The 17,633-nt window shown below is 42.0% G+C and overlaps 1 protein-coding gene and 1 long non-coding RNA gene across 3 annotated transcripts; one reads left to right on the forward strand and one right to left on the reverse strand.

Moving 5' to 3' along the window:
- The first annotated feature begins 1,876 nt into the window (after positions 1 to 1,876).
- On the forward strand, positions 1,877 to 16,049 carry LOC308319883 (butyrophilin-like protein 2). Of its 2 annotated transcripts, none has more exons than XM_080770107.1 (7): positions 1,877 to 1,983; positions 11,059 to 11,136; positions 11,800 to 12,129; positions 12,930 to 13,259; positions 14,049 to 14,099; positions 15,313 to 15,469; positions 15,837 to 16,049. In XM_080770107.1, the coding sequence occupies exons 1-7, from the start codon at positions 1,971 to 1,973 to the stop codon at positions 15,964 to 15,966; spliced, it is 1,089 nt and encodes a 362-aa protein (XP_080626233.1). In that variant the 5' UTR covers positions 1,877 to 1,970; the 3' UTR covers positions 15,967 to 16,049. The 2 variants fall into 2 exon arrangements, with proteins under 2 accessions (XP_080626233.1, XP_080626234.1); XM_080770108.1 differs by lacking the exon at positions 1,877 to 1,983 and adding an exon at positions 5,837 to 5,940.
- Positions 8,631 to 10,482, reverse strand: LOC308319806. The gene is made up of 3 exons (XR_013964486.1): positions 10,275 to 10,482; positions 9,466 to 9,572; positions 8,631 to 9,143 (listed from the first exon to the last, which is right to left on the reverse strand). It is a non-coding gene; the product is annotated as an uncharacterized lncRNA (long non-coding RNA).
- Positions 16,050 to 17,633: the final 1,584 nt, after the last annotated feature.

The following is a 17,633-nucleotide window of genomic DNA, read 5'->3' on the forward strand; positions in this document are numbered from 1 at the left end:
GGGTGCGTCTGAGCACGAGAACAGCATGGTTGTTTTTCACCACCTGTGTGCGACCTACAAGCGTGAAAAACACACAATGTGGCATTTTGCCCCGGCTCTCCACGCGGCCCCTGGGGGCCTTGGGCCCCCACCGGGGTGCCAGGCCCGAAGCCATGCAGCTAAACCCACAACCCGGCTCTCCATCCAAACCCGGGTAAACACACACGCAAATACACGCACATATTAACTGTATATAATGTATGGTGATTTTGGGTGTGCCAGTACAGTACAGTACAGTACAGTACAGTACAGTACAGTGAAGGGTACAGTAGAGGGACCCCCACACGGTAACTTTGTCATTTCTCAACCGTTTCGGACGGTTTGGCTATTCTTTAGAGTTTAGACCTTTATATTAGCTCTAAAGGCATATTTGAGGACTTGCTGCAATTTTGCGTTGAGGTGGGTGACTGTCAAAGTTGTATATTGGTGCATGCATGCCATGCAGGTATACCATGGTTGACGTGGGTTTTTGGGTTTTGAGTGAGGACTGTCATCATGCAATATAAATCGACATGCCGAGAATATACCGGACTGCGATGTTGATACCAAGCCTGACGATTTTGCCCTTTTTACTGTTTATTCTTAACTTTCATATGCTGTATGGTCACCCCTTTTCCATCTCGCCCCACTACTCTACCTGTAAATAACAAACATCATTCATGTTGGTGATTGCGTGACTGCGAAACAACAGTATGAATAGGCTAGGACTAACGAGATGCGAAATTGCAAGCATGTATTTACAAATGGAAGTGTACACTACACTTGCTTTCCCATTTTTTACCTCCTTTATGATGATGAGTTCCTGTTTTGGGGCTGGCTATATATAAGTCTATATTTCTATGTCTCTTAAATGTTATGATGAATTGAACAAGTTGGACGCTCTTGTAAACAAGTATAATGCTTTATTGGTCGTCCACTCACAGTTGTACAGTTTTTTTGTATTGAGTTGTGCTTGGAATGTACTGTAATTCTGCAAACTGTTCTGTTAATAAATACTCCAATCAAATCAATCAATCTGCATGACAGTACAGTGTTTGGCAATGACTTAAGGAGGAGTACAGTAAATACACTTTGTAACTTTAAATTATTATGTTTGATTGTGTTTTGGTTTTTTTGTTTAACATCTGTTTTACAGTGAGAGTGCTATAATGTCCTATCTGGAATGTGTGGAGTCAAACTAGGGGTTTTTCATGATTCTGAATCCATTGCAATAATCAGTTTTGCACAAAAACAACCCAGGGTCAAACTATAGGATTTGTCATGATTCTGAATCAAAAACAATTTATTTGCCATAAAAACACAGCCTATTGACAGACAATAGACATTCCATTCCAAATGGCCCTAGCATCAGTGATCAGTGCACTATTCAGTACATGCATAATGCATTGTGGTAATGAATTGCCGATCGTTTGGACAAACCCAATAAATACTGGGATGGACCTTGACCTAAACATGTATTAATATAAATCATTTCAACTGTTTTCATTCATTGTATTTTAAACCAACAGCTTAGCTCTACATGAATTATATCATTTAACTTGAATAACATTCCTTGTCTTCTTGACTTTGCAATTCCATCATGAGTCTATCGAACAGAAAGAGGAGTCCAGTCTGGATTCACTTCAACGAAGGAGCAGCAGGTAGCAACATCGCAACATGCATTCTTTGCAAGAAGAGCCTTTCATTCAAGAATGGGTCTACAACCAACATTTAAGGCAGAGTTATTGGCTGTACGGTTGCCTCGACAACAGTCGTCCTGCCGGGCTATGGGATAGTTTGCTTTGGAGCAGAGCTAAAAGAGGGAGTGGTGCTGATCTGGAACCTCACACGCCGGGGACTCCTTCCAAGTGCAACAAGTTAACATTAACAACACACTTCACTGCTGTGACTGGGTCTGTCTGTCTTGTCTACACTACACACATTTATTCAACATGTTCATCTTGGGTAAGTGAATGTTTGTCCTTACTTGTCTTGTCTAAAAGTTGTCATGATTGATTCAGATATGTATGTCGAATACATAGTAGTTGGTCAACTAGTTACACTAGTAGGTCAGTGTGTTCTTTAAAAGCCCGTTAAAGAACATTACATTACGCGGGCCGCGGGCGACTGAATTGGAATCGGATTTATAATAAATAAATATTAAAGCCAGGAGATGTCATTATTCGAAGTGTACAGTGCGTGTAGCCGTGTATCCAGCGGTGCTACACTTTTTTTTCATTCATCGCTTGCCAGCAGTCAGTCACAGTGGTAGAAAAAGTACTCACTTTTTACAATAAGCATACTCTGTTACAAGTAAAAGTCCGGTTAAAAAAAAAAAAAAGACTGACAGACAGACTAAATCAAATTTGAAGAGGGCGATGTTTCTCCTTTATTTGGCCGATGGATTCTCAGATTGCTACAAGACAAGTAGCGTAGCCGCCCCTCCGGCTCCTAGCTCAATGTTTTTAGCCTAGCTAAATGTTTTTAGCCTAGCTAAAAACATGGAGGATTCCGAGTCTGCTCTGCACCCGGCTCTCCTAAAAGGGGGCAGGATCATAGGGCAGGATGGGCCAGTCTTCTCCAGAGTCACATGGGGAAGATAAGTCCAACCTTCTTAGCCCGCCTCTCTCACTCCCCCTCGGGGCGGGATTTATGGTGCTCAGCCCGCGTATTTTATCTGCACATGATTTATTATATATTTATTATTATGTCTCAGCCGTTTTTTTTGGTCAATAAAAACAGGCAGTATTAAATCAATCCATCATCCAATCAAGTCTAGTGATGCAGAAGAACGAAATGATTCACTATAATAAATGAGCTATTACTCACCATAGTGACTTGCGTCATGTAGTCCTCTGCAGAGTGCAGACTGTCAGTCCACTGAGTGAGTCCAGTGTGACTGAGACTGCAGGGAAGCCTGTTGAAGCTTTTTGTTAAGAGGGCGGGCTTCTATCGTTAACCCCACCTCTCTCTATCTCCACCTCTTTCTGTGTGTGTGTGTGTGTGTGTGTGTGTGTGTTTATCATGTCACCGGTACATTGGTAACTCTCACTGTCAAGTTAACAGGGCTACACACACGCACGCGCAGGCTTGCGCAGCCGCACACAAATCAATAGCTCTGCTTAGGTGACTCGCTCCAAAATCTGTTCTGTGGAACTGAACCTTAGAGTATATATACAATAGAGAAGACACCCAAGTTCTCCTTCCGTCCACTTGCATTGAGTTGCTCAGAAGCGCATGAGGCGAATCCACTCCTCCTTCCGGTTTAGGAGCCCTGTGCATTCTGGATTTTTGCCCTCAAACACATGAACGCGCGACGACCGACACATGAACTAGCATCGTGCGTGTGCGTGCTACTCGTGGTGAACGCGCATCGCTATGTTGGCAGCAGACTCGTCTGCTGTTTTTTATCATATTAGCATTTTGAATAGATTAAGAACATGGATGTATCTGATTCTTTAAATTCGTTATTTTTATACACCTCTATGAACTGTTTACACACCATATAATATAATATTAATGCAATAAACTGAAGTTCATTCCAACTTGTGTTATTGTGTGGTGCAGTGCTGCAGTTGAATATTTGCTTTTAAAGGGACTTTATACTTTTGCTAATTCACATTTAGAAGAAAGTGAAAATATAGGCTACATACATTTTACAAATACACTTTACCAATGACAATGTAGAACAATTTTAGCTCTGAAGAACACTTTAAGCCTGCATGGTAAATGCAAGGTCACAGCACCACTCTAAACTATTAAATAATAATGCTACAGATCTCTAATAAAATGCCAAAATACAATAAATGATGGGTTCTTTTTCATAGCACTTGTAGCACTATGAATGCAAATATAATAAATATTAAATATGTATCAGACAACCAACAAATGTAATACAAACTATATATTTATATAACAAAATAATATTTAAAGTGTGACAATATTGTCACAATTGTAAAATTGTAATTGAAAAAGAATGTCAATATAGTTTAAAAAAGAGCACTTTGACACTTGTCATGCCAATTTGCGCACCACTATGAGCAATGACTTTTTAGACATATTACTAACAAAAATACCAAATCGTACATGATCTACTGCTTGACCAGACAGATATTGTTTTTGGTTCTTTAGACAATATGAACATATTCCAATATCTGATATGCAGAATAAATGCTGCGTAGGCTATTCTATGCCATTCAGGTTCATATATGTGCATAGGAAATATGTCTCAATACTGGATGTACAGTATTCCAGTCCCACTGTTGTTTATCCAGTGTGAATAATAGATTATTTTAAAAATCATTGCAATTTGATCTGTGACTTTTGCAGAACCCAATGTTTTAATTCAGAGGTTGGTTTAAAATGAAAGCATTTTGATTATCTCGGTAAGCACATCAATACGAATCTGGGTTATTATTGTGGTTATCTTAGCACTTCATCATGGATTCCTTGGGTGAAATTCCCAGTTTTACACTTCACATGTGACATAGAGAAATTCTTCCTTGATCTCCACCTTTTCTTAACTGCACTTTGTCCAAACAGAATAAATGTAATTTACACACTTAACCATAATTTGATTTTAATTGGAAAATTGATCATTTTCAGTGTTATGGAATAATTTAACCATTGATTTTAGACTGTAAAGAGACAGCACTGCACAGAGCTCCACGACCACCAGTCAATCATTCAACCTCTGCCCAGGGATGGAGGCTTGAAGACGGGGTAAATGGAGAGACATACGCCTGGCAGAAAATGAGTTTCGCCTACTTGTAGGTTATCAAACCATGTATTTATATCGGTAAATAATCATGTTGATGCTAAATCAACATTAACATTTCATGTACAGCTGCTATTTAAAAAAAAAAAAAAAGAATTCGGACTCGGGAGTTCTACAGCAGAAGCCTATGGTAAGTGAATGGGAAGTCAAAATGACATAAGCGATCTTTATAATCTTAATACTTGGTCACAAACCAACTATTTTACAAGAACAATATTGATGTAACTAGAGATTAGACAAATTATCTATATTTTATATACACAGAATAATAAGTAATGAGCAAAAGTCCTGATGCGACATTTCCTGGTTTTAATGCGGTCTGTCTCTCAGCGCTCCGCTCTGGGGCAGAGCTCAGAGAGCTTGGTGAAACTTGCTGGAGTGGGCGGAGCCTAGTGCGCGTTCATGTGTTTGAGGGCAAAACCTTACCAAACTGCAATACCTTCTTCGGCCACTATGTCCATTGCGCTTCAGGATTTTCTCTGGGTGTCTTCTCTATTGTATATATACTCTAAGAACTGAACAGGCAGGAAACGAGTTCAACCTTTTTGTTAGAGGGGCGGGTTCTATCGTTTAGCCCGCCTCTCTCTCTCTCTCTCTCTCTCTCTCTCTCTCTCTCTCTCTCTCTCTCTCTCTCTCTCTCTCTCTCTCTCTCTCTCTCTCTGTTAGCATTCTGTTGCTTAGCCTGCCCCTCTTGTTCACATTTCACACAGTGGCCATTCTGCTATTAAGACCTCTACTTTGTTATATGACTGTCACATTATAACACTGTACTCCACGTTCTGTGCGCTATTGACAATTGAGGTATAATAAGAACGGCAGATGACACTTAAACATGGCCGAAATATGAACATATTGTACAACAAGATTATTACTGATGTACAGACATGTCAATGTGAACGCAACCTGTAGGAGGCTAGCAGCAGACTGTCGTGTGGAAAAGCCTGGTGGGGGGGAGGGAGAGAGAGAGAGAGAGACTCCCCTCTAACAAAAGGGTTGAACTGCTTGCTTCCCTGTGACTTCAGTAACTTCCACAGAGTAGTTCACTTTCATGAGTGTGTGTTTTGTGCTCCGTTAATGGACTGGTCAGTGGGAACGTGATCGTACAGGAGGTTGTGTCCCCCTATAGAGTCGTAATGTTGCACTGGGTGAGTAATATGTTTCATTCAAGTGAATGGTGTCCATGGCAGAGCATGTGAAGCAGTGAAGTGTGTCACTGTCATACAACCAAATATATTGGTGGTTATGGTGCGTTCAGTTTCATAGTAGTTCAGTCAGTAGTGTGTTTTATGTTTATTCTGCTCTGTAAATGTTTAATGGAGTAGTTGTGGAAATACTGTGAGACAAAACACACTTGGGCCATGTTATCTGCTATGCTATGGTATGGTGTTGATCCACTGACAGTGAAAACTTCAGGGGGCCATATGAGGAGGTGCTGCATGTGGTCTGTGTGGCTCAGTGCCACAGTCACACACAATGTCCTCGTTATTTGAGAATCCCCATTTTGTGAGTGGCTTTTGCTCGCCCAACACCAGATCTTAAAATCTTTTCAGTATTTACGCATGTGTGGAAATGCTTAAATAGATTAAGATCTGGTGTTGGGCGAGCAGAAGCCACTCAAAATCAAGAGTGTCTGACTGCAGGGCAGGATTGATCGATCAAGAAGTCTCTGCGAGGGCGGGGTTAGTCAACGGGGCGGGGTTAGTCAACATCAACCAGAGTAGAGGAAACACAAAAACGGAAACGGAAACAGATAAACGGAAACAGAAAAGGGCGTTCCCTTGTTCCCTCCTCACTCAGGGACTCGGCCCCGTGGGTCTCGTGCCCAAGTGGGGGTCCGCGGGGGTCCGCGGGGGTCCCCGGCGTATCTCGGCCGTCTCTGGTCCGTTTTGAACGGGGGGAATCTCGTTGCGACCGGGCCGCCCTCAGGGACTCGGCCCCGTGGGTCTCGTGCCCGGGTGGGGGTCCGCGGGGGTCCGCGGGGGTCCCCGGCGTATCTCGGCCGTCTCTGGTCCGTTTTGGCCGGGGGGGATCTCGTTGCGACCGGGCCGCCCTCAGGGACTCGGCCCCGTGCCCGGGTGGGGGTCCGCGGGGGTCCCCGGCGTATCTCGGCCGTCTCTGGGCCGTTTTGGACGGGAGGAATCGTGGGCCCGTAAACAAGTGTAATGCTTATGGCAGCAGGGCTGCCATAAGCATTACACTTGTTTACAATAGGGCCCACGATTCGCGGGCTAGGGGTATGCGACGCATAGCCAGGGGGTACCCAAGCTGACAAAAAAAAAAAAAATCATGTGTGTGTGTGTGTGTGTCTGCCCAGTGTCTGCCCAGTGTCTGCCCAGTGCCTCCCCAGTGTCCGCCATGGTGCCTCCCCAGTGTCTGCCCAGTGGCTCCCCAGTACCTCCCCAGTGTCCCCTGAGTGCCTACTGCCTCACCACTGTCCCAGTGTGACCCTGAGTGCCTCCTCAGTGTCCCCCTGAGTACCTCCCCGCAGTGTCTCCCCAGTGCCTCCCCAGTGTCTGCCCAGTGCCTCGCCAGTGTCTCCCCAGTGCCTCCCCAGTGTCTGCCCAGTGCCTCCCCAGCGTCCCCCCGAGTGCCTACCCAAAAGGGGTACCTGGTCCAAAAAAGTTTGGTAACCCCTGCTTTATGGTGTCGTCCACTCAATGTACTGTAATTCTGCAAACTGCATGTTAATCAATCTATATATATATATTGTAGTGACTTTTATAATATATATATATATAGAGAGCCTAATCACAGACTGCTGGACATTCACTGGAGAGCACTCCAGGCATAAGGTTGAGCAACCCTTTTGTGGTCCCACCTGGTTTCTTAGGAGGCACTATCAATAAAGTCTCTTCAATAGTTTGTTCCACAGTAATTCAACAATCTGGATGGATAATAAATAGGTTGTTTGGTCATAGTAGTAACTTAGTAAGGACTAAGGAGTAGTAACATATAGCCTACACTTGCTGCAGTAGGTGTAAAAGATATGCAGTCACCTTCACTCTGCGCTCCAACAATATCACTACCATGTGAGGTATGACAGCAGTTGAGCCAAATAAGTCCATACTAATTATCCATAATGTATAAATATGGATAAGAGTTCAGGACAGACAGGCCTTTTCGGGGAGGTTAGATGGTTAACTTAGATGTTTAACTGCTCTTCTGGGGTCATGTCAAAATTGGTTTCTACGTCCTCCTAAACTCAGTAGGCCTATGGGGACCAGGACAATTCCGGCTGTCTGTTGGTGTATTATGTTGGTCATGTCCATCTATGGTACATGGTGGTACAGTATATTATAACATTTTTTTCTTTTCAATAATTGTTACCTATTAAAACCCGGCTATAACCCACTAACCCTACGACACTGTGGTATTGTGGTTTTGCATATTCAGACTATTACCACAAAACAGTATGTATACTCACTCTGCTTCTCTTCTGAAACTGGCAACTGCTATCACATTTGATCACTCCTGGATGTCAGACTATAACACTTGTATAAACCAATGAATAGTGTGACAGTGCTTTAATCTGTGGGCACAATTATGGAAACTCTGTATACAATACATATTTTGTGATTCAAAGTAACGTCTAAATGGTTTCTACATCTTCATAAACACTTACTACACCGTTACACTACACTATACTATTACACTTATCATAGTTCATGGTATCATATTACACGTGTCATAGCAGCCTCCACCCACCTGCGAGGTACCAACATGGACTTCCAGAGCAGTACATGGACCTGGGAGAAGTGGCAATTCAATAAAACAAGCAGAAAGCCTGCAACACTGCATGTGTTTGGAAACAACAATAGAGCCACAACATAGTGAAAACCTTTTATCCTTTTCTTTATTGCTTAAAGAATACAACTTTGTAATCAAATGAATGTGTATCAATTACAACCACGTTATCTATGTTTATATTAAGGGTTTACCACACAGTCGCATTGCAAATGTTTGATAATACACCAGAGGTGGGCAAAAGAACAAATTCAGCCCAGATAAAGCATTTTACAAAGTAAACATCCTTAACATTGTGTACATTTGCTTGGATGCACTCTGCAGCCAAGCAGAGCAGTACGGGCATCTGGAATGGGTAGAGGGCTCAGAAGGGCTGGGCGCCTGAACACTGTGCATCGCGGGGCTGGCAGACTGACCACTGTGCATCGCAGGGCTGGCAGACTGAGGAGGGCTGGACAGCTGACCTGAATAGAGTTTGCACTTCGGCAGGTGTTTTCTCATCGCATCAGCCCTTAAAAGGGTGTTCTTACACCGCAGGGACAATGATAGTGTGCCTGAGATGTATCTGATCTGCAGTTAAGACAGCATCTAATGATGCGCAGATCTAGAGGGAGGGGAGACATACAATATGACAAATTAATATACAGTATATAATATACACACACAGCACCAACTCATTCTTACATTTCAAATGTACTTAAGGGGAGATCCATCCTTCATAGACCACTGGCAGTCACTAGACTGACTCACTGACTGAACACACAAATTGCATGTGTTGCAGAGATGGAACCTGGGTGAAATGAGTGCATGAATAACACACCCTGCCTGGCCAAGGCCAACAGTCTGAATAAGTCCCAATGTCAATTTGAAAGATAATGAAACATCCAGACATACATCCTAAAAATAAAAAACAAGCTTATACATACCTTCAAAAGCGATTGCAGTTTTAATATGAGCAGTGGTACAGTGTACAGCAGGTTGTACATTGTTTGAGCTGTACAGACTCATTGGTGGTCAATATGGAACGATGCATCTGTTAATAAAAAGAAACAAGACAATTTTAACAATTACACTGAATTTGCAGAGCAGATAATCTACATCTGTAGACAGGCATTAAGTCCATAGATCTGTCAATTTGCCTATGCTGTAACAATAACAGTAATCTTTTTTTTTAAGTATTAAACTAATAAAAATGATCCATCATTTAACAGACCTCACAAATTAAAATAATATGTCACCAGAAGCAGGGATGCATGTTGTATGCAGCCATGCTAGCTGCTGCTAATGAATAATAACACTTTGGCTACATGTTTAAGAAATTATTTCATATTTATGTCAGACATGCTCTATGTGAAGAGTTTTCCTGTGTCATTAACTAATTTCATGGAACATAACAGCTAACAAAATAATGCAAGTGCATGTTACAAAAACAGAATATAAGGGGGAAAACGAACCCGTTTAACTCCTAACGCTAGGTGCATTAATGGTAGTTTAGCTTCATAAGTTAGAATCTGAATATTGCTCGTTGTGTTATTACTCGAGTGTTAGCTACCGGTGTATCCTTTGTATCCGTCCGGTATTTAGCTAAGAGGCTAAGCTACTCGAGCAGGCAAGAAAGAAAAGAAAAACAAACTCATTAACTCCTGTTCATAAGGCTATAGTTTGCACTGCAGAACGTTTACATTTATATTAAGTTATACTTATAATATTAATATTGTCTTGCTGGTTTACGTACCTTGCGGAGGAAGAACGAGAAGAGTCTGGAAAGTGGAAAGAACTGCAGCAAACGGGCTGTAATATAAGTAACCCAATAGTGTAAGTGGTGCCAGATTTTGCAACAGAAATGTTGAAAAGAAGCCACTCAACAAATTGCAACAGATTAGCTCATTTAAATCTAATGTTCATCAACTGTTTGAAAATAGCAGAGCTAGAAGCATAGCAGCATATTAAATTAATAATAATATTAATAATAATACAAATAACGATAATAATACAAGTCGCTTATAATAAGCGGACATGGCATGCGGACAACAACAAGCTCCCATGGACCGCCCCCACCCTTGCAATACTTCCTGATCAATGCCCTCCCCCCTCGCAGAGACTTCTTGATCGATCAATCTTGCCCTGCAGTCAGACGCTTCTCCTCAAAATGGGGATTTTGAAAAGTTTTTTGTGTGTGTATGATTTTTGTGCCCCCTGCTGGAACATCCCCGTACAGCATCGTACTTGGCAGAGTTCAATGAGAAGGGACAGCAATCATGTGTTCAGCTGTGGCTGAACCACATCTAGCCAAGTGTTGTAACTGACTGTCTTGTGGACACTATAAGAAGAAGAAGAAGTGAAAACTTAAATGGTTTCAACATAGCCATCTTTTTAGAGTACATTGTGCTTCTTCAGTATGCTGAAGAGCTTCATGGAGATTCTAATTTTCCTTTCCAGCCCCACACACGGAGCCAAAAGCTTTTCTTTTTACTTGTACATGCTAATGAAGTTTGCTTATTTGTTGTTTGTTTCTTTAGACGTGAAGATGGCGTACCCACTTAGAATCTACTCTACGCTACTCTTTGCAGTTGTGTTTCTGCCCTGCTGTACTGGAGGTAAACGTCACTACACTGTATACCAGTGTTGCCATGTCTATTATATTATGTTGGGCTTGTTACTAAAGTGACGTTGCTGATTTTGGCTTGCGTCCTAATGTTGTTCTTGGATGTTGAGGACCCGATTACTAAGGTATATGTCATGTTGTGTCGGGGACCCTCCATACAATGTTTCTAAAAATATTCAAAAATATATATCTCTAGAACTGCCATTTCAAAATAACTGATCTAAAACTTAGACTAGTCACTTCTTTTGCGCTTGTTCTCATAGACCTGGCCGCTTGTTTCTCTTGCAAAATCTGGCAACACTGCTGGTTATCTGCATTACAACTGCAGTAGCCTCGGAAACCCAGGCGTGTAAGTTTCAAAAGAAAATAAAAAGCCATACCATATACCCAATTGTCTTCATTAAAATATTCTCACCTAAACCTTTAATGTAGACTGTTATTACACAATTACATGCATACAAAGTTACTTTTTGACACTGAACATTTTGATTTGAATAGTGTAAATAGTTAAATAAATGCAGACCTCCCAGACCCATGTATATGAGCCTGTTTTTAAACTTAAGTTATTAATTGTTGGTAGCAGAAGCAGAATCGTTTTCACTTGTCCACACATACAGTACTATGACAAAACACGTGTTTTGTTTTGTCTTATCAGGAAACGGTCTGGTAGTGAAAACGTCTGTTGGAGATGATGTTGTTCTGCCGTGCGAGGCTGGGAACAACACCGACGCTACGGACCTTTCGTTGTACTGGTCCAGAACGGATTCACCACGTAAATACGAATACGTGTATTTCCGGAGGGATGGGAAGGATGTGATGACGCAGCAGACTCCTACCTATGAGGGAAGAACTTCCCTCTTCAAGGATGAATTGAAGAAAGGCAACGTGTCCCTCAAACTCTCCAGCGTGAAGCAGTCTGATGAAGGAATCTACAAATGCTTCCTTTCTGAATCCCGGCAGGCGGTATTCGTTGAGCTCATTGTTGGTAAGGCAATACATGTTTGTTTTGAATTATCGAGAAGGAATGTTCATCTATGAAATTGTACGTATTGTAGCATGTGGCAGCAGCTAAACATTCAGTCAAGAGATCAGACAGACTCTTTGTTAGCCCAACTGGTCCAGGTTTATCCCTTGCCAGGAACTTTGGAAGGAATTGTTATGTGAGCCAGACCTAATTCCCAACATCAGTGTCTGACCTTGTGAATGATCTTGTGATTAAATGGAAGCAATCACAGGCATTGCTATGGAGTTGGTCCTCCCTTTGCTACCATAATAACATCCTCCACTATTATTTGAGGGCTTTATGGTAGTTTGAACGCCACAAGGGCATTAGGGCTGTCTGACCCCTGCCATGTACTATACTGAGTAGAGGTTAATGCCGTCAGGTAGGAGGTACGAGGTCCATGCGTGGAAATATAATGGGTACAAGTACTCCTTTTGTCCCTGTCAATTACACATTGCAGTAGCCTCGGAAACCCAGGCGTGTAAGTTTCAAAAGAAAATAAAAAGCCATACCATATACCCAATTGTCTTCATTAAAATATTCTCACCTAAACCTTTAATGTAGTCTGTTATTACACAATTACATGCATACAAAGTTACTTTTTGACACTGAACATTTTGATTTGAATAGTGTAAATAGTTAAATAAATGCAGACCTCCCAGACCCATGTATATGAGCCTGTTTTTAAACTTAAGTTATTAATTGTTGGTAGCAGAAGCAGAATTGTTTTCACTTGTCCACACATACTATGACAAAACACGTGTTTTGTTTTGTCTTATCAGGAAACGGTCTGGTAGTGAAAACGTCTGTTGGAGATGATGTTGTTCTGCCGTGCGAGGCTGGGAACAACACCGACGCTACGGACCTTTCGTTGTACTGGTCCAGAACGGATTCACCACGTAAATACGAATACGTGTATTTCCGGAGGGATGGGAAGGATGTGATGACGCATCAGACTCCTACCTATGAGGGAAGAACTTCCCTCTTCAAGGATGAATTGAAGAAAGGCAACGTGTCCCTCAAACTCTCCAGCGTGAAGCAGTCTGATAAAGGAATCTACAAATGCTTCCTTTCTGAATCCCGGCAGGAGGTATTCGTTGAGCTCATTGTTGGTAAGGCAATACATGTTTGTTTTGAATTATCGAGAAGGAATGTTCATCTATGAAATTGTACGTATTGTAGCATGTGGCAGCAGCTAGACATTGAGTCAAGAGATCAGACAGACTCTTTGTTAGCCCAACTGGTCCAGGTTTATCCCTTGCCAGGAACTTTGGAAGGAATTGTTATGTGAGCCAGACCTAATTCCCAACATCAGTGTCTGACCTCGTGAATGATCTTGTGATTAAATGGAAGCAATCACAGGCATTGCTATGGAGTTGGTCCTCCCTTTGCTACCATAATAACATCCTCCACTATTATTTGAGGGCTTTATGGTAGTTTGAACGTTGCTGCTGCATTCAACCACAAGGGCATTAGGGCTGTCTGACCCCTGCCATGTACTATACTGAGTAGAGGTTAATGCCGTCAGGTAGGAGGTACGAGGTCCATGCGTGGAAATATAATGGGTACAAGTACTCCTTTTGTCCCTGTCAATTACACTCCTTAACGGAGTCCTTGCAGAGGGCAAACGGGGTAGAAGGTGTTGCTCTTGTTGAACTAGATATGATGGCTTTGGTGTTGTATTTGTCATTTATTTATTATGCTGGAGGGTGAAGTATAGGCCTAATGAGTTGTACAAGTCACTGTGTTTTATACTGTATCGTACGTTTACATTGTTGGTATGTATTGTTCCTTGTTTGTCCAAGACAAATGTCTTCCCTGGGAGACGAAATGAAGTAACCTTGAACCTTGTTAGCTAGTTTATGGTGCTAAATGTTTGAGCTGTGTCTGTTTCTCTCCAGAAACACTAGAGGCACCCGATAACGCGTCACTAGAAGGACATGGTGACACAAGTGAGTGCATAGATTAAAAATATTGTATAATGTCTTCTTTCTATGAGAAATTCTTTATGCCTTGTCTTCTAAATAACGTCTTCTATTGTTCTTTGTGTCTTCTTTTACTTATGGGAACATGTGAAAGTGTTGTACTTTGACTACTGCTTCTGTGTGTGTGTGTGTGTGTGTGTGTGTGTGTGTGTGTGTGTGTGTGTGTGTGTGTCCTTCTGATCTGCTCATGTGCTGCTTTGTTGACCTCTGATTTTTCCTTCCTTTGCTGCCCAACATCGGAGGAATTCAAGTAGGAGATGAATCTGTAATGTTTCCCTCGTCTTCGCCTTTCCTTTCTGCCTGATCTTCCACTGATCACTTCTCTGGCTGTACTGTGGGGCAGTGGTTTTCAACCTTTTTTTTTATATCGAGGCTCATTATTTATTCAGCATTTGTAGCCACGTACGGACCACCGTTTGATGAGATTTAGCCTCTCGGACCCAAAACGAACGAATATTCCGTTATCGTTGACGCACAATTCCATACCGTTGGCAAACGTTGGTCAAAATAACAATTCTGCAACATTCTCTAGTGTAGACTTCTTGTAAATGAAGTAATGCAGATGTTTAACGTTAACGTACCTCTTGAGAGCGTAAAATGAAACCAAATGGACAACCAGACGGGTCCATTTGGTTTCATTTAACACTCTCAAGTCAAGATCTGACAAAATGTAAAAAAAAAAAAAAAAACGTGAGAGGTGCTGGAGCCACAAAGGGGGCCTCCGCACACTCAATGTATTTATTTAGCAAGCTTTCGGTCTACTGACCTTCAGGCACTCTCAAGATCTATAAGAGTTCCATTTGGTTACCAACTCTCCATCATTTAGCTGGGGGGGACCACCTGGAAGGACCACTGGTTGAAACCACTGCTGTGGGGTGCTTGGCTATAGTCGACACCAGTGGTGGACAGTACATACTAAATCACTGTGTACTTTAATAGTTGTTTTGTTCAAATTTGAGTATCTATGACTCGAGTACGGGGAGTAGTTTGTCCACCAAGTGACGACACTAAACTTCAATCTCTAATTTTGCGTGTAATTGTGCGTCATATAATTGAGTGGTAGAAATCACGGATCTATAAAAGCTGTTGCTTATTGAGTTGTATAAATCGTGGTGATGACCCTCTGTTCATCATCTTTCACTTATCTCTCTTCTCTTCGTCTTTCGTTCTGTCTCTCTAGAGGTTCCGCCAGCTGGACCGTTAACCTGGTGGGGTGGTGTTTTCATTAAAGTCACCATCCCCGTCGTCATCGTCATCATCATCATGATCATCATCATGAGACCACGCCTTCTGGAGTTCGCTAAAGGTTTCCACCCAACATCATCTGCTAACGACGGGTACAGAATGTTTCACGTTTGTGTTTTCATTTAAACATTTCATTCACTTTTTTTCCACATCAATGCATCGGCACATTATAGTAAACGCGGTGGTTTTCAACCAGTGGTCCTTGAGGAGGTTCCAGGTGGTCCCCAGCTGAATGATAGAGAGTTGGTATTAACCAAATGGACCCTTATAGATATGGTTTTGGGTCTGCGAGGCTAAATCTCATCAAATGGTGGTCCGTGGCTCAAATGCAGAATAAGTAATGGACCTTGATATGAACACAGTTGGAAACCACTGATTAATGGATTGTATTCTGTTACAGTTCAATACAATCTCTGTTCCCTTCTCCCCCTCTGGTTTTGTCCTGGTCTATGCGTATAGATACCCCAAACTTATGAATGGAGGATCCAGTCCTAAGAATGGAGTCTCTGCTGAGGTCAGGCTTCACATTCCGGAGGCCGAAGCATCTACTCCACTCGCGTCTCGGGAAGGAAGTGTGATGGACCGTTAGTTGTACCGAGGTATGGCTCCATGTTCGGGACTTGGAGCCTTCTCAGTCGGCTGGCCTCTCGTCAGTGCCATGTGGCGACTATATGTGCGCGTGTCTGCCTTTCATGGCAAATTCAACCGCTTGGAAGCGGTTGTTCTGGTGTACATTTCATGTGTACTCTGGTACGGTACGCATCGGGTGTGAAATTATTTTTTTACCCGGTATGACATTCCTACTTGAATGTAGACATGAAAACTACATTGTGTAGTGACAGTGCAGCTTGACGTTGATTGAAAAGACACCGGACATTTGTCTGTGACGTCACTGCTACGTGACGAGGTGTGACGGAATGTGCTCGAGGATGCTTGACACGATTGATCATTCAATTTTAATACAGCGTCTGGAGCACTGGATAGGCCTGTCTGGTACGGCCCTGTCCTGGTTTTCCTCCTACCTATCAAACAGAAGTTACTTTGTCAATCTAGCCGAGTTTGACTCAGACAACCACAACATCAGCTCTGGTATTCCACAGGGCTCGATTCTTGGCCCCTTGCTTTTCTCCTTGTACATACTGCCATTGGGCGAACTCATTTCCAATCACGGAGTCAATTTTCATTTCTATGCTGATGATACCCAACTTTATCTTTCTGTTGCTCCAGATGATCCCTGTGCTTTAGACCCGCTGTTGACCTGTTTGTCTAGCATTAAATGTTGGATGAGTGAGAACTTTCTCAAGCTAAATGAGGATAAGACAGAAGTTCTCATAATCGGTTCTAGTGAGCAGAAACAATCAATAATAAGCAGACTTGGTAACCTGACTGTAGAAAGTAACAGTACAGTAAAGAACCTGGGGGTTATTATTGATTCTGAATTGAACTTTAATCCTCACATTAATCATGTTACCAAGATTGCCTTTTTTCACCTTAGAAATATTGCACGAATTAGAGCCCATCTGTCCTTGGACGATGCAAAAACGCTAATCCACGCCTTTGTTTTCTCTCGGCTGGACTACTGCAATGCACTTTATTCAGGACTGCCTAAGAAAACAACTGACAGATTACAACTCGTCCAAAATGCAGCAGCCAGAATTTTAACTAGAACTAAGATGAGAGAACATATTACTCCAGTTTTGGCATCACTGCACTGGCTTCCGGTTGTTTTTAGGATTGATTTTAAAATTATTTTACTAGTCTATAAAGCTCTCAATGGCCTCGCACCTTCCTACCTAAATGACTGCCTCCCTAAATATGTCCCAAACCGCCCCCCTAAGGTCTTCCACTGCTGGCCTGCTCGCGTTGCCAAAGAAAATGGCAACTAAAAAATACGGGAAAGCAGCTTTTTGCTTCTATGGGCCGTCTGCATGGAACAAACTCCCACTGTACCTTCATCAGGCAGCCTCTGTAGACATTTTTAAAGCTCAGCTCAAGACCCACTTCTACAACATTGCTTTTAATTGAGTTTTAATTTGCTGCATGTGGTGTTTTTATTATTATTTTATTTGTTTTTATTTGTTTTTATTTATTTTATGTTCTTATATTCAATGTTGTTCTTTGCCATTGTTTTATCATTTTTACTACTTATGTTTTATTGTATTCTATTTTTGCCCTGTGAAGCACTTTGCGCTACATTTATGTATGAAAGGTGCTATACAAATAAAGTTTATTATTATTATTATTATTATTGTAAGA

Source organism: Protomyctophum bolini (genome assembly GCF_963924005.1).
Source record: "Protomyctophum bolini genome assembly, chromosome: 8".
NCBI lineage: Eukaryota > Metazoa > Chordata > Actinopteri > Myctophiformes > Myctophidae > Protomyctophum > Protomyctophum bolini.